Raw genomic sequence first — 27,741 nt, forward strand, 5'->3', positions numbered from 1 at the left:
TTGAAGCTACACCATATATTTGTAAATAAAATAATTTGACAGAACAAAGTTACAAAGTACGAAATGAGCCCTTTCAGGAATTCTTAACTACAACAGAAGTCGATGTTAAGTCCATCTTGTAAAGTTTTAAACAAGTATTACTGAGGAATAAGAGTATTACCATAAAACACCTTTTTGTAATGCTTTTTAAGAAAGCTCTAACCATATACAACAATTTCAGATGAAAAATTCCACACACACTCATTGGTTTGGTTACAGCTCCAGGGATCAGTGCAGCACAGTGCAAGTTTCATTCACAGATAAAAAGATATCTGAAGTAGGTACAAATACATTCTCAAAAAATACAGGATGTGATCTAAATCTCAGCAACTCTTTTCTCACCCCTAAAAGGTGCTGAAGATAAGCATAAGGTATGGAAACAAAGGGGAAAGTAAACAAGGAGATGGACTCGTTAACAAGACAAGTTAATATTTGACAGCTTAAGAAAGAGGAAACAATTGCATCAGGAAGAAAATGATTGTTAGTCATTAGAAGGTATGTACAAGGGAGGTTTGTACTTTGATTCTCTAGAAAAACTGAAGCTGACAAGTCTCCACTCCTGAAATAGAAATATTGAGAGGTACAAAAAGTAAGCACTACTAACTCAAAGTGCATTCTCAGAATAGCCCATTTTTCCCTGCTGCAGGTCACCATTCCCCCATCTTTCAAGAAAAAAATATGCATATTTCAGCTAGCCTTTCAATACATACAATCTAGCAATTTTACAGAATCTTCCTGGTCCCAAGTCTGCATCAGAAAGTGTTCTCCCCTTTGTGTATTTATTTCCAAGTAGAACAAATACTCTTCAGTGCTTTTATAAAAAGCCTTATTTTTAGAAATTGTCTAAGCTAGAAATATTAATGCAATTTTCACCTGAAGCAATGTCTTGCAAACTATGACTGTAGAGTGCCTCTCTAAAGATGCTAAGTGCATCTTTAGCCACCAGAAATCTCATGGAGGGGTACAGCTTTGAAGTGCTGTGCTAATTTTTATTAAAAAATATGACTGACACTTTCAGCGTACAGAATGGGAGACTAGTGCAACATGCAGCATTGATTGTTTATTCAATAAATACTTAACCCAATTATTGCCAACCAAGGCAAACAGTGCAGAAATTGTCATTCAGAGATACAAAAGTTTAACATTTTTTTGTATAAAGTCAGTTGCTATTATATTCATACAACTATTTCAAAGAGGTCTTTCTGCTTCAAAATTGATGCTATCAGTATAAAAATACAGAAACATATATTTGGGGGTTTAACGTGTCTTTACAAGTCTAACTTTTACATTTATATGGGAACATGATGCTTCGGTACTCAAGAAATAAAAACGAATACTATGATAGAGACATTTTCTGCACTGATGATTCCATTACAGTCCTTAAATACATCTTTCTTGGTCCTGGGTATACATTTAGAATGAAATAACTTGCATCTCACATTTATCCTGAGGTCAGCTGTGTAAAAAGGAAAGCCAGTTTTATAAGGATACTTGCAGACTTTTTGTTGAAAATATGAGGTTATTTTTAAACGAGCCAATAAAATTCCTGGGGAGAAAAAACGCAATCTTCTCACCAATGTTTTAAGAAAAAAATCTAGTGTCATTTTTGGGAATTATTTCCAAAAATATACAGGCTATCACATCCAAATGCTGTATCACCAAACTAAAATTCCAGTATGCATTTGCCAAATTCGAAACTTAGTAACTGTTCTGAAAAGAAAACGTGTAAATCCCCACAAAGAGTCTCCCTAAGCTTCTCATCTCAAGATCCTGACCCACAACACAACTTCTGCAAGGAGAACCCTGCTGAAGCCTGTGGGAACCTGCAGAGTCTTCGGGTCTGCCTGCACAGGTGAGGACATGTGATTTGGGTCTCCATCGCCCACCACGAGGTACAGTTATGACCTTATCAAAGCTCCACTTTGAACACAGCAGTTATTTTCAATAGCACCAACAATCCCTCAGATACCAGCACTAGGCGACATAAAATAGGTTTGTTTCTTCCTGAATCAGCACAATTGATACAAGGCACTGCTTGGCATAGGAAGTCATAAGTAAGAGCAAAACAAGAGTATCCAAGTTTTGTGACATTTAGGTTTGTAAATTACATCACCTTTCAGCTTATTATATTCCATGGCAAGAAAAACAACATAGTCTACAGGATTAACAAAAACATCACCATCCCATGCATGCTCACAGTTTTCCTTCCCATATCCAAAAAACCTCCACATAACATATCAATATGAAACATTAGAAAGTATGGGTTGTTAAATTAAGAAAGTACATTTTATTCTCCGGTCTTCCACAAAAGCCTAACCTAGACACAAGTCAAGTATATGAGGTTGGAAAATATTCTGATAACATTTGCACCAGTCTATCCCTGCAGAGGAGAAAAAAACAACTATTGTCTAGAGAATTCATAGATTGAGGCACATTGCAATTGAAGATATTCAGGCATATTTTATGGCTAGAACAGGATTTTTCTGAGGAACCTCACTAGAGACTCCCCCAAAAGCAGCTCCATATGGTTTGAAACAACTTGCAACACGTGGAAAAAACGTTTTGTCCTTAATCGCTACTGTCTTCATCATCATCATCATCAGATACATCGTTTAAAGATGACTTAGGTGACTGGCTGTAGGAGTCTGATCTAGTGGACTGACATGCAGTCATCTCCCCGGTAGAAAGAAGATCATAGCAGAAGTCGCAGATTCTCACTGGCTTGGAAGACTGGCTCGGGAGAAGAAACCTCTTTTCAGAGCAGGGCCCACACACAACAAAGCCACACTTGCGACAGTGATGACGACGGTTGACGGGCGTAAATTTTGCTTTCTGACAGCGCATGCACACCGTGGCTTCCGAGTCCGGTACCCAGACAGCTGCATGTTCATTGCTAGGAGTCTTCCCACTTTTGGAAAGCAAATCAGAAACACACTTATTTATGTGATTCATCCACTCAGATTTCTCTGTAGCAGTGGCAGCGTAAACCGCAAAAGACTTCGTGGGTGTCTTGATGAGCCACCCATTCCGTAAGTCTCCCTCATCCTGGATGGAATCAATAGTGACGTTTTCCAGTGGGATTATGTGCTGCTTATTGTATTTCTTCTTCTGGATGACAATGTTACCATAAACAAGAATGTCATTGAACAGAAAGAACTGCCTTGCTTTGGGCTTCTTCCTACACAGCTTTGTTAGTACTCCCTCTCCAATGAGAACACGACCAGGAATAGTCAGAGGTTGACCAGCTGCTCCAAAGCAGTTTTCCACTATACTTATTCTTCTAGTATTTGCCTCACTGTTTGCCAAGCGATCCACCATCTTTCACAAGTATCCTAAAATTAGAAAAAAGTTTGTTATTAGAACAGGACTGATTCAACAGCAAGCAGCCTTCCCCAAGGAAGGTACCAACCCCGCATTTCTTAAAATATCTAACAGCATCCGCTGGCTCAGAAGAATCGACTTGGGCTAGATTTAAATAAGTATTAACACCTAAGAATTTTTAGCAACCAATTAGTCTTTTTTCCAAAAGCAAAAATGTTCCATGCAGCTGACAGCTATCTTTATCACACAGACAGCACCTACGGCACTGCTTTTGAAAGCCTCTGGCAACAAACTAGTTCCTCTCTAGTAAGGTTACTGCATCCTGGTTTAATGCTCATATTTCTCTGCATATCCTCCTATACCTACTCTCCAGACGGCAACAAGAAGTATCATCCATCATTCCAAATTCTAATGCTGCAGAAACATCAACTTAACTGAGCAGCCTGAAGACCCACGTTAATTTTAACACAACAAACAAATTACATAATTGACATTGACATAGGAAATCACACTCCCCAAGCTCAGTACTGTTCTTTTTTTCCAGTATGTAAACCTCAAATCATGGGCCAAACTCCTGAATCTACTTTCTAGAAACATTTTGTACAGGTCACAACTTGCACCCCCCCACCTGCTTTCACAGCAAACTCTGGAGCCAGGAGCAGGGAGTGAGTCATGCCTGGTGGCTCACCACCCGCTTGCTGCTGCCCTGTTTTTGCAGGAGCCCCACAGTGCCTCCCTCCTCACCTACTCAAACCACATCTGTATCTGTCACACTCAGGCAATGTACACAGGCAGACCTACTCAGAAGACAAGCCACACAGCTCACAACTGCTCTTGAGAAACACTAGGTGACCTGCACCAGCCAAAAGTTTAGAAAAGACGACTTCATATTTCATGAAGTGCTAATGAATTGAAGAGTACATATGTTCCAATTACGGATTAAAACCCCACCTTGTCATTCCCCAAGTAGCAAATAAGATTTTCTCTTGTAAGGGTGAGATATCTAAGGCATCCAACAGTGAACTAAAAATAAGAAGTCACTATAGTGATTCATACCTTGGCAAATCACTCTTTAGCCTATCTTTTACCCTAGAGTTTCCCAGGCAGAAGTCTGCAAAGGAAACTCTTGCCAGTCTGACCCAGATCCGCTCCCCCCAAACTCCCTGTGATACAGCCAGGAACCTGAACTGTGTGCTTGGTGGAGAGCAGCAAGGCATCTGGCAGAGGCAAGTAGTATGGACAGATGTTTGTCTCAGGATGCAAAAGACACTCTCCAGTGCCTTCCACAGGGCTGATGCTCACAACACCCTTTGCTACAAGCACCACTTTGGACAGGCCTGAAGGAGAGCTGAGCAGCAAATACTCCATTCTCTACCTCCTGCACATCACAACACGATCCCCTTTTGGGAAGTCCTCTACATCACCTACCTTTTCTTTTAGATCTACATTGCCTGACATTAATACAGCATCAGCCTACAACAGGGAGGAAACTCGGCTGAAACAAGGCTCAGACTTGATGCTGCTCAAACTCCCTTGCTCTGCCACAGCCTGATCCAATCAACCTTCTTCCTATGTATCAAAGTACAGATACTTCCTTACAAAATAGGGATGAAACCTCTCATCAGGCCTCATCTAAATAAGTATGTTATTGGGATTACACAAATCCACATGCCCAATGTTAAGTATGGTCATCGTAAATTACTGCTTTGAAGGTTTAATTATTTTTACACTAAAAGAGTTTGACAAGTGAGCTTGCACAGATATAACTATCTTTTTTAAGCCCTGCACACAACATCATCTTGTATCAAAGTCTGACACTGAAGAGAGAAGAATCTCTAAAAGTCATTTCTCAGCACTATTTTTGAACTTTCTTTACATGCCTTACAGCTTTAGTTACAACATGTGAATACTGTATTAACTAGTTTTATGGTTAGGGGAATTACAAAGCTACCAATTCCAAAAGTATTTTGATCTGCAGAAAGTAAAGACAAAACAAAAACTGCCAAGCAGAAAGTAATAAGAAGAGAAGGCAAAAGATAAACTAGCAGCCTTTTTAGGTGTACTTGCTGTAGTCCTAGTTTTCAAAATCAAATTCAGGTGCCTGACTCCTGAAGCCCAGGACTTCAAATGAGAGTTAATTGCCATTAACTGTCAGGTAAACATGCCCATCTAACAACATACTAGCAATAAACAGCCTTTGCAAGTGTCAAAGCTGAATCAACAGCCCTTCAAACTTAGAAAGCAAAGAGTCAGTCACAGGGTTAGTCTAAAGTTATTTAGTAATCCCATGTTCCCTGTAAAGTGCAGAAGGACATCAGTCAGAGTGCAAAGAGGACAGACCAGCAGAATACACTTTCTGCAGGTACAAATCAATATACACTACTTCTAAACGTACCCTTTTATACAAGTTACCTACAAATTACAGCAAGTTGAATGCTTTTGGTAGTGCACAAGGGGGAACACCACCCCTGCCCCACCCCTCCCAAAAGAAAACCGCAAATACAGCCATACCCATGAGTTTCAGTGAAGAGAGCTCTTGGTATGAAATTACAGCAACCTGTAGGAAGCAGTTGCTGCTCCACAGCCCTAACTCAGCCATTCTGCACTCCTTGCCAATAATCTGCAAACTCAGTCCAAGGTCACCACAAAAGCTTTCAAAATACAAGCCACTGGGAGAAGAAAACAGGGGAGAAAAAGCTAAAGGTTTTAATTAACTGTTCCCTAGGAGGACCTAAAAGAAAACAACTCTAACCAAGATTGTTTAATAATCATCATGGCTTGAAACCAAGACAGATGACTCCAGAATTTGTGCTGAAGGCTGTACTTTGAGCTTGTTGTGAAAATAATCACTTGCTGGACTTAAAGCAAGAATCCGGGGCAAGTTAAGGACTATTAAGGAAGACAAGATAATCGCATGTCTTCCAAACTGAAACTTTTTGCTGTAATATTTAACATTGTCAGCAGCCAGCCTCAATTAAGGCAGTAAAAGCCACAGACTGCTGATGGATACTGATTCCACTTTTCCAGGGCATGAATTGTATTTTCCCACACTAACAGATTAGACCTTTTAAAATAAGCACTCTGCCTTTTTTCTCATAAGTCTTTAAAGAATCAAAAATTAAAAATCCATCTGAAATCCTATGTACGCTAATGTTCATTCATCTTCACTAGCTTTTTCTGAGAAAGAAAGTTCAGAAATGGATACAAAACCACCCAAAACGCATCATGATTACAAGTAAGAATGAAACATGGAAAAAACAGACCAGAAATACAAAAGAGAAGCCATCCCTAAGCCACAAAAGCTAAAGTCAGGAGAAATACACCTCTTCCTCTCAAGAGCACACTGATCAAAAAGGTACTAAATTAAAATTGTCTGGACACACACAGAACTTTTAATCCCAAAATGTCACAGTCCAAAACCAAAGTTATCAACTACCAGTATTTAAAGACTACATTAATCTTGTCTTAAAGCATATTTAAGATATATTGTAAGAGATAATAGATCATACCCTGGAACTGGATAGCAATACCCTCCTCTCTTCCAGCTAAGATTTTCTTCTGAAGCTGTTGGCCACCATAAACAGCAAATACTGGATTACTGTCTTCAAGATGCAGGATCTCAAGACCTGATCAAACAAAGCAATTCCTAAGTGACAGCAAATTGCTGAAAACATGCCCCAATCCTTCCCTAAGCAGTGAAGAATAAACCAGAGCCATGAGCTTCAAAATAAGGTTAGACAACTCCACTTAAGGGACAGCATCTTACGCATAGTCTCAGTTTACGGGTATTGTGTAGTCAAAAACCTCAAACCTATTGTTCAGACCTTTATCATATTTGACTCCAGTTTCACACATCTGGCATTTGAATTCCCAAAGGTCCCCAGGCCCTTATGCAAGGGCGACTCCATTTGTGACGGACTGATAGTCTTCACAGACATCAGATTCAGTTTTTGTGTCCAGACTGCAGTGTAGTACCAGCTTCTAGACATAACATTGCAAAAAAAAAAAAAAATCCCTTTGTAAGAAAAATTAGCTACATAGAGCTGTATCATAAGGAGGATCTAACAGCCTTTCTAGATAAATAAATGTCAACTATCAGAATGCTGCAATACCTTCAGTTTGCCCTTCTCACACACACACTCTCACTAAGTACATTTCATGATGAAAATGCTGGGCAAAGGCTTTCACCTCCACAGCATAATATGCTATTGAAAGGTGACAAAATATTTCATGACACAGAAAGCCCTAACTCCTCTACAACACACAAAATTGTGTTTTACACTAAGTTATTTCTACTTTTATTCAAAAGAAGCTTCTACAGAAACAACAGTTCTGTTACCAAGACATCAAGATCATCTTGCTCCCATTTCACTCCAGTTTTACACTTGTATCTTGTTGGTGAGAATGGTCACCTTCAAAGTGAGTAAACAGATGCCACTGAAACCTCGAAGAAGAACTAACAAGTTACCTACTTACCTAAAACAGAATCCATGTTGAGGAAATCACATATTTACTACAGTTATTAACTGTCTATACTACTGCAGCAGGAAAACAATTCTGTTAGAGTTGCTGTGCTCTGACAAGTCATGTTCCACATAATCGTTTCTTTCTGCCACTGTATCCTAGTGATGATACCAGGATGATGATCTCCCAGGACTGAATGCTTTTTAAGGTCTTATTTTAAATAGGAGAATGTTTATTTTATATGCTAGTTCTGCTCTTGATAGAGGCCAGACTAAACTGCACAGAAGAATAGCTGCAGCTGAAGATAGACCTAAGGAAGCAAGTAAAAACATGAACCTGACTGACAGTTCCATCTAACTCAATACTGACAGAAAACTTTTCTTCTACTATTACTACTTTAGCACTATAGCAGCTGGCATTAGCACCACACAGCAGAACAATAAATAACACAGGTGGTGAAGGGGAGAAATGAGATTTAAAAAGCTATTACGGCATAGTGATGCAGACTGCATACAAACTCAGCACAAAACCATTTCCCCACCCCAGCTCAGGGTGCACTACCATGACGACCAGCATTCCCTTCAGGCTGCAGGAGAGGCACAAAGGGTACGAAGCAGAGGGACACAACTCAAATTCCCAAGTTTTTTCAGCAATAGAGCAGAACCAGCAGTGTTCCATTATTTCTGGCTTAGGCCAGTCTAGTGGACAGTCCCATACATTCAAATTAAACCATTTTCCTTCTTGCCTAAAGATAACATACATGCTTCATAAAAGTTTGTGGTTAGAGTCACTTAATAGAAGGCAAAAGTTAAAGGTTTTATCATGTTTGACTCCACAACTTGAGGACTCTGAATAAAACAAATTTCAAACAGAAATGCATTTTGCTTTATTATACTTAATCACACAAGTGAAACATATGTGAAAGGTACAGAAGATCAAAAAACCCCAAACTTTTACAAGACAAAACCAAGTAAATTGTAAACCAAAGATAAAGGCTATCTGCTGACCAGGTATCTAATGTGTATTAAATGACTGGGTTGTAAGATGATTCATTTTTTGGATCTACAGAGGAAAATATCACACTCTCCCTAAAAAGAGTTCATCAGACAGAATCAGTCACTGGTAGTTATGTGGGAGTTTTTCAGTATCAGGTTTCAAATAATTGTTATAAATTACATTATCACAACAGACTCATGCAGCTTTCGTCTCACGCTTTGCTACACAAGAAAGACACTCTAATTTCAGTTAGAGTTCTATAAACACAAACAATCAAGTTACCCAGAACCAATGTACATCCCTCATTTAAAGCTCTGTCTGAAATGGTAATATCACTACTTTTTGTAGACAAACTTCAAGTTATGAAGGCATCTCAGTATTCTAACACATTATGTTAATCTCTATAAATATTAGATGTATTGCTCTTAAGAGCAACACTTGACTTTTTGCACCACTGCCAAGTAAAGCAGTAAATTTCTGAAGTGCAACCTGTTTAAAGATTAAACTTATCTACATCTAATGCTTTGAAAATAGTTTTAGTGTGGAAAATTGCTGAACTAAACTCATGCACAGCAGATACTCTAAGTTTTTGCTACAAGTCAAAAGAAAAATTAGCATAAAATCTTACTTTGGCCTCACTAGGTACACCTCCTACACTTCTTCCTTCAGTACATACAGAGAAGGACGATACCATTGCTTGTCCTGGTTGGCAAAATTACCCTTTCTATTACACTTTCTATGCACTTAGATCTGATTAGCTGTAATCAGAATCCAAGCATTCATGCACAAGTCACTTTTTGGTCCTTGTTGCTTTGTATTAAATAGTCAAAAGACAAATTTGTGCATAAAGTTAAGTGAAATTAAAAAAATTTCACCCCCAAAAATATTGAGAGGAGATGCAAACACGACAAATGTTTTCTAAGGGTCCTTATCACTGCTAAAAGCTGACGTGACAGTAACAACTAAACACCTGTCCTGTGCTGGAGCTAGCTGTCCTGGATGCTATTTAAAACATAAGACAACTACTGTCACTTATAGAGAAATACAGCCTTCTAATAACCAATTCTCTAATGCTTCTCTTCACAAAAATATTCCCAAAACTGTAATATTTAATGAACTGTCTTGGCATCACTATCAGAACCAGCTGGTAAGGATACAGAGGATAACCCTGATAATATCTGGTAGATGCAAGTATAAAGAATGACAAAAAGCTTTATCATAATCCTGAAAAGAAAGAAGAAAAGACAACAGATTAAAGAGATTATATCAAGGTAGCAGGAAATGAGGCATAAGGTTCCTCTGAACTTCAGCACAGCCTTTATCCATATGACCATTTTTTACTAACTTGGTTATTGGCTGCAGCATTCAGAAAGGTACCGACAGTGGTACAGAAATTTTGACTTGATTTACAGACACAAAAAAATTTACCTTTTCCTTAAGGCAATGTAAGCTGTTGACTCTTTGCACCGTTTTTCACATCCTTAATAATAACTGGCATTGAATAAAGTCAAAAAAGCTGCAAGACAGAACACTGGAAAAGACGATGGCAATACAGGACTGCTTTGGATTACTCTGTGGATGCAAAGATGCTTGCAACATTTTCATCCTAACACTATATAGAAACACAGTGTAAGCATCAATCAGTAGGACACCAGCAGGGAAGTGGAATGATACTGTGGATCTCTCTCAAGTCTCATTTTTATGATTCTAAGTGTAGTGTTTTCTACCTGAATGCAATTTTTTATTCTCCCCCACTGTGAAGACACAGCTTCCTGCATTGTGCAAGCCTGTGGAGCAATGGCTGCAGTGTGGAGAAACACAGATCAGCTCACTCCCTTACTGGTACATCCAGTACCAACCAGCAGACTTAACCCTTCATTCATCTCAGCCTGTCAGCTAATGTTCTGGCATCAACCACAGACCTGCAGAAACCATGCTGGAAATATGTTAACAGCAACAACATTACTTCATACTGTGCAACCTGTGAATACTCTGCCCTGCCAATATTTTCGAAATATTTAGATTATTTCTCAGCCCATTTATTCACATCCAAATATATCATGAAAGCAAATCCATGCATTTGTCTAGTTGGATGTCATCATAAACCTATAATTACTGTAACAAACCAGACAGATCTGTTTTGCTTTTTAATTGCTGTAAATGATGTCATAAGTCAAATCCCACTAAAGCTCTTCTTGAAAGTACAATGTAGAAAATCCTGTTTCAACTCCCTGACATCTTACAGTTTAGTAATTCTTTTCATACATTACAGTTAAATTTTTGTATACTCTAATTTCCAACTTACAAGCAGGGATTGCTGTTTCACTTTAATTGACCAGTTGTGTAAGAATTTCTCATAGAACGTAAATGATTCTAAATCCATAACAAAAGCAACAAAAAAAACCCCTTATTATCAAACCTGCATGGCAAGTGGATCGCTCTTTGAATTTGCAATAGCCATTATCCAACTGAGTTAGGAATGCCTAGAAAGGCCAGTTCCATCTTGGGGATGGAAATCATTTCTGTGTAGAGCTTTCAAGATATATGACCTTATATTGCCTAACCCACTCAGAAGCTAGTTTGGGTAGAGAAAGCTATTTTTAGCAACAGCCTATCTGTTTAGCCAAGCAGCATATGCATTACACAGCAAGAACAGAGCAATGCTGTTTTACTATCCAGGCTACTCTGCTGAACAGCTAACATGCTGCCTGAGCTGCTGTATGCAGGCAAAACCATCCAAGTTCTGCACTTTAGCTTCTCAGCTGAAAAAAGAACACCAATTTAACCAGCCTGTAAACAGAAACACTACCTCCCACATTCCCAACAAGTTGTAATGCTAAATAATAATAGAGGACGCACAAAGAAAACAAAGGCATGCGGAAGAGGGCTTCCCACCAGACGTGATGGGCTTGTTTTAGCTTGTTTTAAACCAGCCCTGCACGGATGGTGAGAGGAACCACCCTGGCCATAATGCCACGTGCAGTAATGCCAGCACCCCTGCTCCAAGCAAGGAACACGTGGCACCCATGAAAGACACACAGAAATCCAGAACTGCTGAGTCCGAAGCTGTTCCCACTACCTTTTCCTGCTTGGTAGTAACAGAAAGTACAAAAGATGGAAACATAGTCAGTACTAAAGGGTTTGTACCACAGGGAAGTACAAGACCAGGAGGGCTTCAATGCACTCCTAGACCAATTGGAAGGGGTCGTATTTCTCTTCTGTCCTCAACTGCACTGGAACAAGTCCCTGAATATCTCTTAGGGGAGAAGAGACCTCACTGCAGAGCTCCAGGAGGAACATTCTTGTAAAAAGGCCAGCTTTTTAATGAAGTCAGCTGCTTATTACCACTGTCAGGCTTCTATTTACAATAAACCATGGTAGCTGATATTGTTTTTGTCTTCTGGCATGACAGAGACAGAGCTGCTGCTGGGAAGAAACACGGAGTTCTCCATTCCACACCTGGCAGTCAAGGGTTGGAGAAACAAAGCAGCTATCTACACTAAATTTTCTCTGTGTCCTTACCCATCTGCAGATAAGCTGAGCATTTCCCAAGCACCTACACCAGCTTACATGGCTTTGAGCAGCACTTGTGAAACACAGTACTGCCAGCTGAAGTGCTGCCATTTAGATGAGAAAATTCTTAACACTGTTCAAGATGTGAAAGAGGAGGTAGCCAGTACATGCATGTGCAAACCACAGTACACAGCCACACAACCCTGAAAACTCGAGTTCTGCACAGGTAAAAAGACAGGCCTGATCCATCACGAACAGCATTTCAAATGTGACAAACTCATCTGCAAGCAGAGGCAACTGCAGGCATATCAAATACTTGCAGCTGACAGCATACTGAAATGGGGATAAGTAAAAAGGCTGATGTTTTGTATATATAAAACTATCTATTTATAAACTACAGAACACATTTACCCTTCAAAATTAATCAACAAACAAGTGACTAAAAAAGCCCAATATTCAGACCACATCTTTGCTGTCATGGGGAAACACCCTAGTATTTTGAGTTGCCACTTGTATGTTTTTAGGAATACGAGCAGTGGTTTAGTTTAACCTCTGGTGCTAGCAAACTGCATCTTTCATCTTAATCAAAGTACTGGGAACATACACCAGAATACAGTTTCAAAACCAGTTTCCACAGATCTTAAGCCCAAAAAAGCTCAAGTTCCTTCTGAAGTTCTCCATAGTTCTGGGTACCTAAAAGCCGTCAGAAGAAAAGCAGACAACAAATCAAGACCTTAGAAATGTGCATGAAGAGTCAAGGGCAGAGAACAGCAGTACTGGGATCCTGCTCTGCCGCAAGAAGCTCCGACAGACATGAACTCCATGTGCTAGGCCAGTACCTAAACAATCACTTGACCAGGCTGCAATACCAAATACTGAATACATTTTTCTGTTTATAATTTAGTGTTTCCCTACTCCACTGTTTAGCTGTTTAAGAGTCTCTCTCGGCAAACATTATTTTGCAGTTTGGCGGCAACAGCAGCTTACCCCTCCCTTCCAGGCTGCCTGGACAGGCGCCGGGTGCGCCCTTCCCATCCGATACACTGCGTGCCAAGGAACAGCTTAACTGGTCACAGCCCACTTGGGCAGCACCAGGGCACACATCTGGACATCTGGGCTAGCAAATAACTTGACAGATACAAATACTACCCTGCTAAACACAAATGGACATTGGGTGAGGGACGTAAGAAATCGATCAAAGGGATCTGACCAATTTCAGAGCAAGCTATATCCTGCTGAAGTTTTGCCAACCCAGCACAATGAAGAGAATCCACAGCATCAACGTTTTAAATCATGAAGCAGATCTATTTAGATTGTTTTGGGGAGGGCACACAGCACCATTAGAATTTAGAAAAACAGATCCAGACGCAGTTGTTCTATAAGAACTATTGCCAAATCCATCTTGCAAGCAATTCTCCAAAACCAGACTGGCCGTGTGGTTTGTTGTTGTTATGGATTATTACAGCACACACAGAGGCAACTTGCTAATGGTTAGCTAGACCATCTCTCAGTCAGTGTGAAAAAAGGGATTTGGTTTTCAGTGACTGAAATAAATAGTATTTTTCAGCATGCTTCTTGCAACACACAACGCTTCTTAACCTATGAGTGGAGGATATTTACAACAGGATTTTCGATGTGTATCTCTTACATGCAAGTATACACTAAAAACAGCACCTCCTGCATTTCAGGGCACCTGTTTGTTTTAGCACTTGAAAGCTCAGAACAGCAACATGCTCAAAAGAGCTTTCTCAAGTTAACAGAATTTTATTTTCCCTTTTTTCATGAACACAAACCTATGACACAACTGCTTGTTCACTAGCTTATGTCTTTTTATTATGCACAGGTACTTAAATCAGCTAGTGTTAAAGAAAACAACAAACAAACAAACAAAAACCAAAAAGAAAAGCTTTCTGTTTTTCTTTAGTTCACTTTTATTACCATTATGAGAGAAGTTACTGTACTTCACTAACAGTCTAACAAGGACTAGACTATAAGTAAACAATTATAGCATGACCAAACTAGAGAGTTACCAAATAGTCAAAGCTAGGCAAAAGCCAGAGCCATTAACTTCCTACAAACAACTGCAACACAAAAGGACTTTCACTTCTAGTAGCCATGTTTGAAACAGAGTAAAGTTTTCACATACAGTTTCACAATTTACAAGCACAGCACCATAACCACATCATTGCTATTTCATTATTATTACATTATTTTTTTTTCTCGTGCATATGCTCTTTTAAGTTCAGATATTGTGTTCTAGGAAAAGAAGCTGCACAAAAAAGAGGTTTCTTTCACCAGTTCAGTAATTCTAAGCATTTCTACAAAACTAAACAAGATACAAGCAAAGTAACAACACTCACCCTCCTTCTCCTGGCCTACATAAGTTAAGAAATCTCCACTTTAGGGGGCAACCCTAATACTATATTATACTGTAGAAATACTTTCAGGAGGTCAGGCAGCTGGTCACTACCCAACAGGGTCAGACAAAACACTGCTGGAGCACATTTTCAATACTATAGTAAGAAAAACAAAATATACAGACATATTGACCCCCTTAAAATTCTTAACTCCTTAATAAAATAAAAAAAAAAAATCCAAATAATTTCTACCATTAGTTCACCAGTAATAATAGACTAAGGGCAAACATGGCTGGCTGTAGGGAATCTTTTTCCTACCATTTAAACCTGTTGAAAGAAGTTGCTCGAGTTGGTACCAAAAATGGCTCATGCCCCAGTAACCATGTGCATGGCAGGACTGGCACCAGGATGAAACCCCCAGCCCAGCAGAATCAGGGGCTCACAGGCAGCTGAAACACAGTTTGGGGCTTGAAATTCAACCACATGTGATTTTCAGGAAGCTTGACAAGACTACTGCAGTGCTGCGAGCAAGGACCTCTCACTGTCAACCCTCAGAAATATTTAAAATTTATTTATCCAGCATTATTTAAAAACACATAAACCAATAAGCCAAGTGTTGAATTCTCTTTCTGAGCAAGGGACATAATCCCTTTTTTAGATCAAATGCTGCTACCTAGTGACACATGGGTGAGTGGTAAAGGTCCAGAAAACTGACATCTGACAGCTATTAACAAAAGCCAAAAGGAAAGCTTTAACAATGATACCATAAATAAAATGTCAGTCTTCAATGTAACCAGTTCTTTAACCATACTCTGGGTGTTAAAAGGGCAGTTCACTTGCCTCCATGCTGTTAACCTAGATCAGAGCGGGGGAGCGGGAAATCACTGTCACACACAGCTTTCAGAACAGAAGTACACCCGAAATCACTCTCAGAAGTTTTACATTACCAAGTATTGACGGCTAAGTCAGGAGAAATTTAAAGCAGAAGGTTAAAAAAGAAAAGGAGTCATTTCCTGAAAGAATCTAGTAATCACAGCAGCTTACTGTAGATGCCTTCTTGGGAAATGCACTCACTGGCCCTTTTCCCTTTTACTGCTTGTCAAATGTTTTTGATGCATTTTAGTTACACGGAAAGCACTCGGAGCACAGACTATCTAGTACACAAAGGTTTGCACTGAAGTTAACCTGCACAGCTCACCGTTCCAAAAAAGATGCTGACAACCTGAACGGCTGCATGTACAATCCACTGTTAATTTCCATTAACAAATTACGTGTACACTTTAGAAATGCAAATGTCAAAGGACATGCTGTAACTTTTCCTTTTTCAGAAGGCATACTAAGTACTTAAAAGCAAAACGGTTACCTTTAGATGATATGAGATACAAGAAGCATTTAATGAAAGCTTAAGCTGCTGATAAAAAGATCATATACATCAATCTCTACCGACCCCCTTGCATCTGTTTGAGTCAGTAAAACTTCTCAACAGATTGCCTCTCAACACAGTAACTAACTGCTTGCATGGCATCTTACTACCTTCAGGTATTGGAGGGGGAGGATGTAACGAGAACATTCTTGTATTTGAAATCCTTAAGTTTCAACAGTTTTTTCTTCTTTTACACTTAGACAAAATGCCAAAATCCTGCTATATTACATACACAATACGCTTAACACTGTTTTATTGTAAAGCACAATGATGCAAAGAGGAAAAAAAATAGAGAGCCACTCCCTTCCACTTAATTTTTAAAATCCTTAAATTATTTACAATTACTAAGAGGCTAAAACAAAAAGCCAACAAAACCAAACCACCGAAGCCCCACATCATTATGTCTAAGGCAGCAGCACTCTTATCTATTTATGCAACTAAAGTAAATGTATGAGTGTGGTTTTGACTGTGTAGTATTAAAGTAGCAGGCTGAAAAACATGAAATATTCTTCTGTTCAATAATACTTCTGCACTATAACATTTTTTTTCGTAAAAGGAGAATCTTTGTCCCACAACTCTCAGTCAAGCCACTTCTCAAGTGAGGAGACAATATATTTCAACAGCACTGATTATGTGGCCCAGAATTTGCAGGACACTACTTGCTAACACAGTCGTCACCATATTTTGTAACTTTGATAACAGCAATCTTCAGCATTGTAAACAGGTTCTACCACACCTATCTGTAGAGCAGTTTTTCACACCCCCCCCCGAACTGTCCTCTGCTGAACCATGGAGACAAAAGTTATTGTACAATAGCAAACTTGGCATTTGCTGCATAGGGAGAAAGTTTTAAATATGTGTTTCTATTTCAAAACCCTGTATTTGTCCTTATGTTTTCTCTTTTGGAACAATCCCCAGATTATCAAGCTTCATTCAACTACTGACTTAATTCTTCAAAGTTTAAAAATATACATCTGTAACTTTTTTAAAAAATACTTAAACTAAATGCAAAAGTAAGCTTAAATATTAACAGAGCTTGGAATAAGTCACAATGTACCTTTAGGATCTGAGGTTGTACAGAATAAGGTTTCATTTCTTAATTCAAAAATCAAGAATTTAACTTCCTTACCTACCATCACCTAAGAATCGTATCCACTGTTAACGCTGGGGTGTCCTTATTTGACATCCCCTGCTAATAAATGCCCTTTAAGAACAAAAACTTGCATGCCATTTGTTTGCTTGGACACCACTTCCAACATTTTCTTACAGATACCTTTCCAGAAAATTAGATCTGCAAGTGCTAAACACTTCAACTCTACCTCAGCTATGTGCCATGCCTTGACCCTAAGCTTTCCCTTTAACACCTCTAGTCCTCTCTGGTGAAGGCAAGCCCCCAAAAATGCTGCAAGGGTACGAAACCAGTGTTTGTACCCTGCCTTTATTGATCTCACAGGGCTTTTGGGAAGATAAACAAGATGAGCCAAGCTATATCATATCACACCTCACCTGAGATTGCAGTTCCATCTCTTCACTGCTCTGAAGCCTTCCTGCATCCACCAACCCCAACAGTGAAACCTAAAAGTCATCCTACCTTTTGAGTATAACAATCAGTTTGATAATGATAATTTTTGTAAACTAAAGGGCTTTATGATACTATGGACAGATCTTCTTTTAGGCCAGAGACACGTCTAACTACTACAGCTAAGGCTCAGACCATGATTTAAGGGAAATAGAATGGAGATCTTGCTGAAGAATGATGTCAACACTGCATCTAGTGAAAACTTGCTTCTAGGTGAAAAGATGCTACTCTCTCTCTTTCTAGAGAATACAACAGAGGAAACTGAACCAGCTTTTCCAGCTCCAAATTTCTATTCACATGCTTTTATTTATCGTTTTAGGGACTTCCTCTATATGGGTTTCCATGCAGAGTAAAACTCAAGACACTCCAAAAGGCACAGAGCCAACCTGCATTCAGAAGCAAGAATTTGGGACTCAGGCTCACAACACTTCGCTTTCACTATTGTTTTCAACATACTTGGCATGGCACTAAAACACTTGGGAAAATATTATTTAACAAACTGAGCTGATATACAACACATTTAACAACACAGGAACTCTTATCTCCCACGGAATTAGTTAAAAGTATTTAGATTATCAAGGTTAAAAACTGCCTTCTGAGCTAAAGAATCAAATCCATTCTGCACGTTGTTGGCTGCATACAAAGCAATTAATCCGTAGGATCTCAGCACTGATTGCACTGCTGTTTTTAAGTACTTCCCTTCTTTCAGCCATCTCTAAAATAGTTCAATATACAAGTAACTTGAGATCTGAGTATTTAAGTTCTTATTTCAAGAGAAAAAGGAATTTGCAATCTCAGTTCTGAAACAGATTCCTGTGTTGTGGGTTTGAGTTTAGACTCACTTTTCGTTGTGGGTTTGAGTTTAGACTCACTTTTCTTACTCTACTAATCTCATCTGAACTTAAACTGTTAGGCACATCGCAGCCTCAGATACAGCGTTTCTCAGATACACACTAACACTTACAGTAACTCTTAGCACAGCCCGAGTTAGAACTTAATGATGCTCTTGGAACCACTTGCATCAATTCAGCCAAAAGACAGTCCTTGATCTCTGGTTAAGGATACAACAGGTCGTTTTGGTTATCAACAACTATTGTACTGATGCTTCACGTCAAAACTCGAGTTACAGCTGTTTCCCTTAGCAGGGACAAAGCCGATGCCAGGACGCGCTGCTCAGCAGACTCACCCATCACTTTCTTGCCGTGATGAGCAGTTTTGCCTTTTATAAATACCGGTGCCTATGCACGTAAGTATTTCAAGCGAGGCGAGAGGAAAAACATGCGGCTGTCTTCTCCCGAGCTGCTTTCAAACAACAGCTTATGTGCCACACGTATCTCTGGCAGACCAGTCACATTCTCCTCCAAAATACAAAATATGCGAATTTCACAGGAAAAAAAAATAGCACCTTATGCTCTCAGTCGCCAACACTCGCGGTTCCGCTGGTTTTTTTACCACAGCATCAAGACTTCCCAGGCGACTCGCTCCGAGAACGACGAGGAGTTTCACGGGGCGAGCGAAGGCTCAGGCGGAGGGCGGCCCCGCCGGGGCAGGAAGCGCCCTCCACTCGCCCGTCCCGTCCCGTCCCGTCCCGCCGCCTCACGGCGCCCCGGCGGAGTCACGAGTCGGGGAGTTTCGGGCACTTACGTAACGCCGCGGGGCCGCCGCCGCTGTTTCTCCCCCTTCCCGAAGTCAAAGTCGCTTCCGAGGCCCCCCAAGTCCCTCAACGCCCTGGGACAAGCCAGCACCCGCCACCGCCGCTTCCTTCCCCAGATCCTTCCCACCCCGCTGCCTCCCTCCCTCCCGGCGGGACGCGGCGCTGCCCCAGCCCCGCAGCGGGACAGCGGAGCTCGACGCCGCCTCTCGCCGGAGGATCTCCATCTCCGCCAGGCAGCCCCCAGCTCCCAACATGGCCGCGGGAAAGCGGCCGGAGCCCCGGCGGAGAAGGGCTCTGTGAAGAAAGTTTCCCTCTCGCTCCTCCGGCCGGACCGAGCTCTCCCCCCCCCCCGCCCGTAACACGGCCAGCCCACGCTCCTCACCCAGTGCACCCCGCTCCGGTCGCCGCCTGCCCCGCTCCCCGCACGGCCGCGGTCATACACCCCGGGCCGGGGGACGGCCTGCAGGACACCGCCCGGCGGGGCGGGGCCACCGCCATCTTGGGCGGGAAGGGCTGAGGCGGCACCGCCCTCCCTCCATTCCCTCAGCATCGGACTGGCCTCGAGGGCCGTTTTGCGTGGGGAGGGCAGAGAGGAGCGGGGCTCGGCCGTTCCTAACCCTCGAGTGGCACCTCGTGGAGCAGGGATACTCCAGACACGAGACTATTGCCTCACGGGCGGTTTTTTGGTGGTTTTTTTGTTTGTTTGTTTTTTTTTTAAACCAACACGTTTCCATTCTTTGTGTACCATCCCGTGTTTATGCTCGTGCTCGTGGCTCTTAAATACGCTCTCCCAACTGTAATTCAGTGTGGGCACGTTTTTAACTACCTCTCTGTACTTAAAGTTTTATACAGTGCACGGAAGGGAATTAGCAACATTTTTCAGTCTGAAGAGTTGCCTGGTCAGCATGGAGAAAGTGTGGCAGGTCTGCCAGAACGGCTCCCACCGGAAACGCTGTCAACACGAAGAGCCCCTTCCATCTTCTGTGTTAGCATTTTTAATGTCTACACATCAATAGAGCAAAATCCACACCAATATTTTCCAAATCTAGCCAGCTACTTGGTAGCTAACCTGATCCTTCTACGATTTCCAGCCACTGATGGATGGTACAGAGGGGAAAGGTGGCTGGAGTGTTCTGGGGAGCTGCGAAGAGGGCACAGCACCATGCTCTTTGTAGTGTCATGCTGGTGCCAAAATCTGTGCTCTGGAAAATGGCCCAAGGGGCTTTCTTTTTTAAGAAAATTTCACTTACATGCAATATACGAGTTTCACTTCCCAAATTTCACATTATTGAGCAATAATGTGATTGGCTTTTTTGAGGAATAAAAATAGTTTGGTGGTGGAGTAATAATGAACCCACTGAACTTTCTGAATTTCATCTGAATTTTCTGTCCCTGTTCGGACAGGAACACAGATAGATACGAGCCATATCACTGAGCTGAGTCTCTCCTGGTATGGAAGATGGGCACAGGGAAGGGACCAGGGCATGGAGGGCTGAGCAAGTGTGTCCACCCCCCCCCTATAGCATGGCAGCCTGGTCATCTGCTCCTCCCCAAATCCTCCTGGTGTTCAGCCTGAGTTGTCCTGTGATTATTCTTAGTGTACTAATTTATATAAGGTGTGGACCAAGCTGTTTAACCCAAGGTTTTTAGAAACAGGTGCTTGTGGCAGTTTAAGAATTCCAGGTCTGAGAGTGCGTGCAGTATGTATTTGTCAGGTGCTTCATGTGTACAGAATTTTGGCACACCCAATGTTTAAATTGGCCACCAGTGCCTTCATGTTGGGATTGCCAGCTGCACAGAGATCTTCACACCACAGCATCTTTTATTTATGGGTTGGGCTAGTTCTTGTGAATCAAAATGATCAGTTTATGTTGTGACCTGTGGTAGATTTAATTTGCCCTCTAAATCAATTATTCTTGACATCAGAAGCAGCTTCATGGTTAATTAACTTTTCTTTCATGCCTACAAAATAATTTTATAACGTCAGGTTAAGATACAGCAGAAGGTTGGATGCAGGCAGAGTGAAACAGTCCTAGTGTTTCTGCCTGTGTGTCCACGTCTTAATTCTCTTTGTGAAGTCCAAATTGACATTGTTTTCTGAAAGGTTTGCAAAGCATTACAGCAGTGACATGCTTTTTCTAGCACATATAGTCACGGAATATCAGCACAAGACTTTAACTCCAATTAATAGAAGAATGAGCAACCTGTTGTCTGAAGAAGATTGTGAACTAAAAATGACTTAATGCTATCATGCAGAGCAACTTCAGTGCTATGAAAGACTGCCATAATTTCTTTCTATTACCTTCCTATAATCTTCAGAATTCTTTTTTTCCTCCTAAATGAAGTATTTTTTTTACTGTGTTCAGCAAGAAGGGAAGATAAACCTGATAACAGTGTATGTTTGCAAACCCTCAAACACTTTTTCTTAAATCTCTCTATAAAAAAGTAAATATTTGACCTAATTTTTAAGTAGTGTTGAAAAACTTGGCTAAGAGTCAGTGACTCTTGCTTTGTGCTCACTGTACTGAAATGGCATAATGATCATGTGTGCTGGTTTCAATGGAGTTTTTTGTACTTATCTATCTTTGCTCTTACATATTAACTCTGTATCTTAGTACTGCAGATGCAGTCTTGCAAAAAAAATAGATTCTACACAGAAAACACATAGAAGGCAAAGGGTGGGAGACTGTGGGATGTCCCACTAAACAGAGTATATACCAATTTATTTTACTATTTTGTATAAGTAGGGTATTTCACATAAATTATTTAATTGCCATCTTAATTTAGCTGAAAAAACTTCTCTCGAAGCGTAGCGTCATCTAAAATAACATTTATTTTTGCTCTCTAATTATAACCTTACTGTTACGGTTTTGCCACAGCTACACTTTAAGGGTAGAGGAAATATATTCTTCAGAAGACATGATATAGCAATGATATACTGCAATACATGTCCTATACTATGCTTTCTGAATTGCCTTATGATTTTTGAACAGACACTGTTTACAAAGAGCTGTTTCAGGGCTTGCATTTTCACTTCAGATCTTCACAAGGATCACATGAAAATTGGAGCAAGTCTGTCTGGTGTTGAGCCAATGCAAATAGATGGTTCAGTAAGTATTTTTACTTCATTGTGTCAGTGAGACATTTGCATTATTTATGAAAGCTTTCAGTAATGGGCTGTCTACAACTCTCTTGGCTTACAGGTTTCTCTCAAGCAATTTGAAAATTGCTGTGAACTTTTCCTTTGTGCTGGCATATAATTTCTGATGGAACCTACTGAAGTTATAGCTTTCTTTAACATAAAAAAATGTTTAAATATTGTCGGCAGTGTTGACGGGTTTTTTTAGCAGCACTAAAAAGGAATTTTAAAAAATGTATAGAAGCCAGGATACCTGTAGGTTCAGAGATTTACTGCGTCACAAGACTATCCTTTAAAAGTGTCTCGGCTTTAAAAGCTGGAGTTGGTGACTTTTTCAAAGTTTTCTGTACAAGTAGACTTGGTTAATTTGTAAGTGGGAAGGAATTATCTACTGGTAGTCAACTGTAGTTTGTTCCATGGAAGTCAGTTCTCTCTCCCACCAACTCTCTTTTTTTTTTTTTTGTAAGTGCTCAAGTATCAGTTTTACAATTAATGGGACTTGCAACTAGAACCTTGCAACATATGTTGTCCTTGGGCTAAAATAAAATCTCTCTGCTTCTTATACAGATAAGTGAGTTCTGTGTTACAAAAGAAAACTAATATTAGAGATTTAATTCTTAGCTTTATATATTCTTGGTCAGCAAAACTCAGTCATGGCATATTGAAATAGGACTTTAAATTCTTTGCTTTCAGTAACTTAAAAAGTATTGTAAACAATAAAAAGAAAATCTGTGTTTTGTTTCTTTATTCATTGAAAATCTTTTTGAAGCAGCAGTGTGTTGGCTTTTCTAGTTGACAGATGCAGAAATGCAGAATACCTTCCCAGCTTTAGAATACTTCCACTCCTTAGTCACCCACAAAAGGAGGCCAAATCCAGTAACTTTAAGCTTTTTAAGGGGGAATTAAATGCTTTACTCTCAAATATTGCCTTTTGTGAAAAAAAGAATGAATATTCATTGTATCATTTAAAAATGAACTGGTGATTCCTAAGTTAGCCCAGTCGCAGATTCTGCACTAGAAGTTTGTTCTTGTTTGGCTCCAGTGGGTTGTAACCACCCCTGTTGGTTTGTCAGAAGTTTTGGAAGTGTCCTTCTGGGATGCTACTATCTTTTCTAAAGATTTTGTACATCCAAATTATCTTCTTGATTCGTTTGCTGCCTAGTTGAATGGAACACTATTGACTTTTCTCACTCTTTAGCTGTTATTGCTGTCTTATCCATGAAGTGTTCTGTTTAGGAGAGCAGAGTTGTGTGTTTTAGGGATGGGGGTTTCAATAGGTACTATTCCATTATGGGTTTTCTTATGTGAATTTTTTTTCTTTTTTTTTTTTTCCTTTTTAAATTGTAGAGGTTGTCTATTCTATGGTCCACCAGGGACTGGAAAGACATCACTTGCTTGTGCACTTGCTAATGAATGTAGCAGAGATGACAGATTTTAATAGGACAAATTTCAACTACAGAAGAGACATAACACCTCTCAAAGAGAGAACATTTTATAGATAGTCATGACTTTAGATAGTCATTTATCGTTATAAACAATACGCTCTGAAGAGTCACTCGAGTGCAGCTGCTTCCTTGTACCATACATCTCCTAAGCAGTCAATACAGTTCATGCAGCTGACACTACATGAAACAGCCTCAGCCTTGCTAAGCGGGGATGGAATTATCTCCAGAGAAACTGTTTTTCAAGAATCACACAATGGTCTGGGTTGGAAGGGACCATATAGAACATCTAGTTCCAAACCTGCTGCCATGGGCAGGGACACCTTCCACTAGACCAAGTTGCCCAAAGCCCCATCCAACCTGGCCTTGAACACTTCAGGGATGGGGTACCCAGCTTCTCTGGCCAATCTGTGCCTGAAACAGACACTGATCTAGCAGAAAGTGATGCAAATCTGCTGATTCCATAAACCTGAGATTTTATCTGAAAGAATGCAACACAGGGGCACAACTGAAACACGAAGTAACCACTGCCCCAGACCACCCACTCCAGCTTTCCTTACAGGCTTCCACGGAAGACTTGCTCTGCCAAGTTCAGGGAAAGACAAAAGAAACCATTACAGAAGTGGAATGAGCTCCTGCCTATAGAGTGTCTGTCTTTGGCTGCAGTATGTGGACAAGACAAAGGCTCCTGAAGTGTTTGTTTTATCCAGACTGACTTGGAAGGAGGAAACTGTAACCACAGCCATTCATTTATATTTTAAAAAAATACCCTGTTGAAGCATAATCATCTTCATCAGAACTTGAATGACCATACCACTCACAGGTTTTATGTTCTTAAACTACACAAAAATTACCATGTTTCTGCCTGCTTTCAACACAGGACATGAGGAGAAGAAAGAATTCAGATATTATACCATTTCTAGACCCAAAGTAAAACTTTGGCTTTCACAAATAAGCATTTCTGCAAAATGAGTTGAGATGCATCTGACAGGAAAGACTTAAGAGCACTTTCAAGTTGGAAAGCAGATTATCACCAACTATAAAACTAAGTTTGAGCTCAGTAAATAACAATTTACATTGCACAAACAGAACTTGAGTTACTACACACAAAGGGCATTTCGGACCACTTCCCACATTCAGCCTGTGGCTGTCAATATGCTGCCTGGAGCTAATGGATTTTCCCTGCTGCCAGCAAGCGACCTCACAGCACCAAGCCTGCTTGTGTACTCAGCACAGCAATTTGGTTCCAAGGTAAAATGCTCAACTTCAGGGACACCTTGCCCACACCAGTGGTTTTGTGCATCTGGTGACCAAATTACTTTTTAACTCTTATTTATAACACTGTAATATTTCCTCCTTCTTGAAAGAATGATTTACAATTAATCTGTGTCTTGCAGACTCCAGAAAATCCATGTCACAAAAAAAACTGAGCTAAGGAATAGATGCTCTAGTGCCTAAGAGAAGGCAGGAATTCACACTGCATTCTTCCCAACCCTGAAAGGAATCAATACCATCCCCTCCTATCTGCACCTACCTCTTTTCATAAAACTCAGAGGAAATTCACTATCAAAGAGCTATCCTCACAACTTCAGCTGACTTTGGCTGATGAGCTCAGAAGTTTGGGGACCAAGTTAACTAGACAGTGACCAAATGTAATCCTTCTCAGCAAAAACCAGGCTAAAAAGGAATCCTAAGGGATTATCACTACTTACTTTCCTTATGGTCTTCCTTTTTGGGGCCCGATACCAGCTTTGCCAACTGCCTACATTAAGAAAGAGGACAGAGGAAAGGGGAACAGAATTGCTGAATTAGAAGTATTGTACACAAGTGTTGTATCACATTGCATTGTACATTTCCCACTTGAGACTGGGGAACTTCACTGGGTTTATAACCCAGCACTCCACATCATGCAAAGAAAAGCATGTGAACCCCAAAGAGGATTCAGACCCCAAGTCTGCTGTGTACCATATGCACACAGTTCTTGAAGGCCAGATGCTTCCTAACCTGGTAATCTTGATGTTTCAATAGGGCAATAATATCTCAGTAACCAGTTCAGATAACTACATTCTTCCTTCTTTTCCTAGGAATGTTCAGTTTGTTATCCTCCCAGGATATTCCTGTGGAAGAACATGAAAATGTAGTTCAAGGATGACAGAAAAATTGGTCAGAAAATGAGAGAGTGATCTTTGTGGCTAAGTCTCCTTCTGGAAAGAAGAGTGTCATGCCTCCTGAACATTCTGACCTAAGAGAGGAGAGTGAAATGCTGGATTGACAAAGAGCGGGAACTTCTGAAGACGGAGGTTCAAATTGTAAGTGGAAGGTCAAACAAGTAATTTAGCGCATTTTTCTTCCTGAGGAGGGTTACACTGTTTAAGAGGTTTTAGCCTTCTTGAATTCCATTGTGTTACTTCTGTGGTGTCTCTCAAACCAGCACACAGTGTTTCTTGCATAATGGTGCTGCCCCTCTAGGTGTGCTGGCCAAATTTACGTTTTTCTGCAGCTGCTGGTTTTCTGATTCTGCAGTTTGTTTTTCAAATGGTACCTAATGGAAAAACAATCCCTGACTTTCTTTTCTTGTATATCTTCCCAGTAATAAGCAGCATAAGTTAAAAAGCCACACTTCAAGCAGTGTGGACTCAGAGTCACCTATGGAATAGAAGAATTATGTCCTAATGTTTGTGGTGCAAGATGTGTTTCCTAACCTAAATTATCTGGAGTTTAACCGTGCAGTGCTATAATGGCAATGTGACTGGTTTTTGCTTTGTTTTACCCCGCCTTTTTTCTCTAGTGCTTTTTTGCGTGTCCTAGTTTCTAGTTTTTATGGAGCGCTGACTTTTGCCAGACAGTAAAAGTGAAAAAATGGTAACAGTTCTGTTATTGCAGAAGTACCTATTCCAGGTACACGATGCTTCACTGGTACCATATTCCAGATAGAGAAATCCCAGCTTAAGACATTTGTGCCATTCCAGATTCATGGCTACACCGTATGACTCATGCGCAGTGTTCTCTGGTGGATGAGCAACCACGAGTATGTGATGGGAGAGCAATGAAAATTTACACACAGGGAGCATTTGTGGATTACTCTGAGCTCAGACTAAGTCTAATTTCAATTTTGTTAATACTGTTTTCTTGCTGTCTGTACAGTTGTAAATTAAGTTGGTTGTTAACCAATTCCAATTCAAACAATTTATGGGAGGTATTTTTAAGCTGTGAAACAATTCAACCTGTAATGGACTATGACATTTCCACAGCTGATGTAGATTGCTGCTCTTGCTTTTGGCAAAGTAAATTTTAGGAGACTGGGTTCTCTTCCTAGTTTTCAATGTAAAAGGGCTTGTTAAATTTTAAAATAGCTCCCTGACAATCTGCTAGTACTGTTGGTTATTATTTTCTTAGCAGTTTTTATGATGGATTTGGAGAGGATTGTTTTGGTTTGCTGTTTGCATGTTCTTATTTACTAGAAACCAGAAAAGGTCCTTGATTTTCAGCAGTGATGACTTTAAACCTGAAGTTTAGTGACCTAGAGCTCATCCTGGATAAAATACTAATACCTGATTTTCTCAAATTCTTTCAAAATCCAGTGTTAGAATTCTGCATTCACAGAGTTATAGCATTACAAGGTTTTTCCAGTCTCCTGTAGGAGAGAAGTTACTCTCCTAGGCTAGAACTGGGGAAAGGGTCAAAAATGGGCCTAGCTGCAGGAGGTAAAAGAGATTCCTTTGCATGAATTGGAGAGGGTAGAAGAAGGACATGCCCTTCAGGGGATATTGCCATGAGGAAAATTCAGGAAACTGCTATGTTGAAGTGCTGGAGA

General features: G+C 40.3%; 1 protein-coding gene and 1 long non-coding RNA gene across 7 annotated transcripts; one reads left to right on the forward strand and one right to left on the reverse strand.

Annotated features, from left to right (window-relative positions):
• PLEKHF2 (pleckstrin homology and FYVE domain containing 2) lies at nucleotides 1–19,827 on the reverse strand. 4 transcript variants are annotated; one of them, XM_032682891.1, is made up of 2 exons: nucleotides 19,729–19,827; nucleotides 1–3,371 (listed from the first exon to the last, which is right to left on the reverse strand). In XM_032682891.1, exon 2 carries the CDS (start codon nucleotides 3,355–3,357, stop codon nucleotides 2,608–2,610), a length of 750 nt encoding a protein of 249 aa, XP_032538782.1. In that variant the 5' UTR covers nucleotides 3,358–3,371; nucleotides 19,729–19,827; the 3' UTR covers nucleotides 1–2,607. The 4 variants fall into 4 exon arrangements, with proteins under 4 accessions (XP_032538782.1, XP_032538795.1, XP_032538790.1 ...); XM_032682904.1 differs by lacking the exon at nucleotides 19,729–19,827 and adding an exon at nucleotides 19,337–19,668; XM_032682899.1 differs by lacking the exon at nucleotides 19,729–19,827 and adding an exon at nucleotides 19,098–19,277.
• LOC116784396 lies at nucleotides 19,264–27,021 on the forward strand. 3 transcript variants are annotated; one of them, XR_004356048.1, is made up of 5 exons: nucleotides 19,264–22,056; nucleotides 22,386–23,056; nucleotides 23,833–25,178; nucleotides 26,012–26,236; nucleotides 26,897–27,021. It is a non-coding gene; the product is annotated as an uncharacterized LOC116784396 (long non-coding RNA). The 3 variants fall into 3 exon arrangements; XR_004356047.1 differs by having other exon boundaries at nucleotides 19,264–23,056; nucleotides 26,826–27,021; XR_004356044.1 differs by having other exon boundaries at nucleotides 19,264–23,056.
• The last annotated feature ends 720 nt before the right edge of the window (nucleotides 27,022–27,741 follow it).

This window comes from Chiroxiphia lanceolata, chromosome 1, assembly GCF_009829145.1.
Source record: "Chiroxiphia lanceolata isolate bChiLan1 chromosome 1, bChiLan1.pri, whole genome shotgun sequence".
Lineage (NCBI taxonomy): Eukaryota > Metazoa > Chordata > Aves > Passeriformes > Pipridae > Chiroxiphia > Chiroxiphia lanceolata.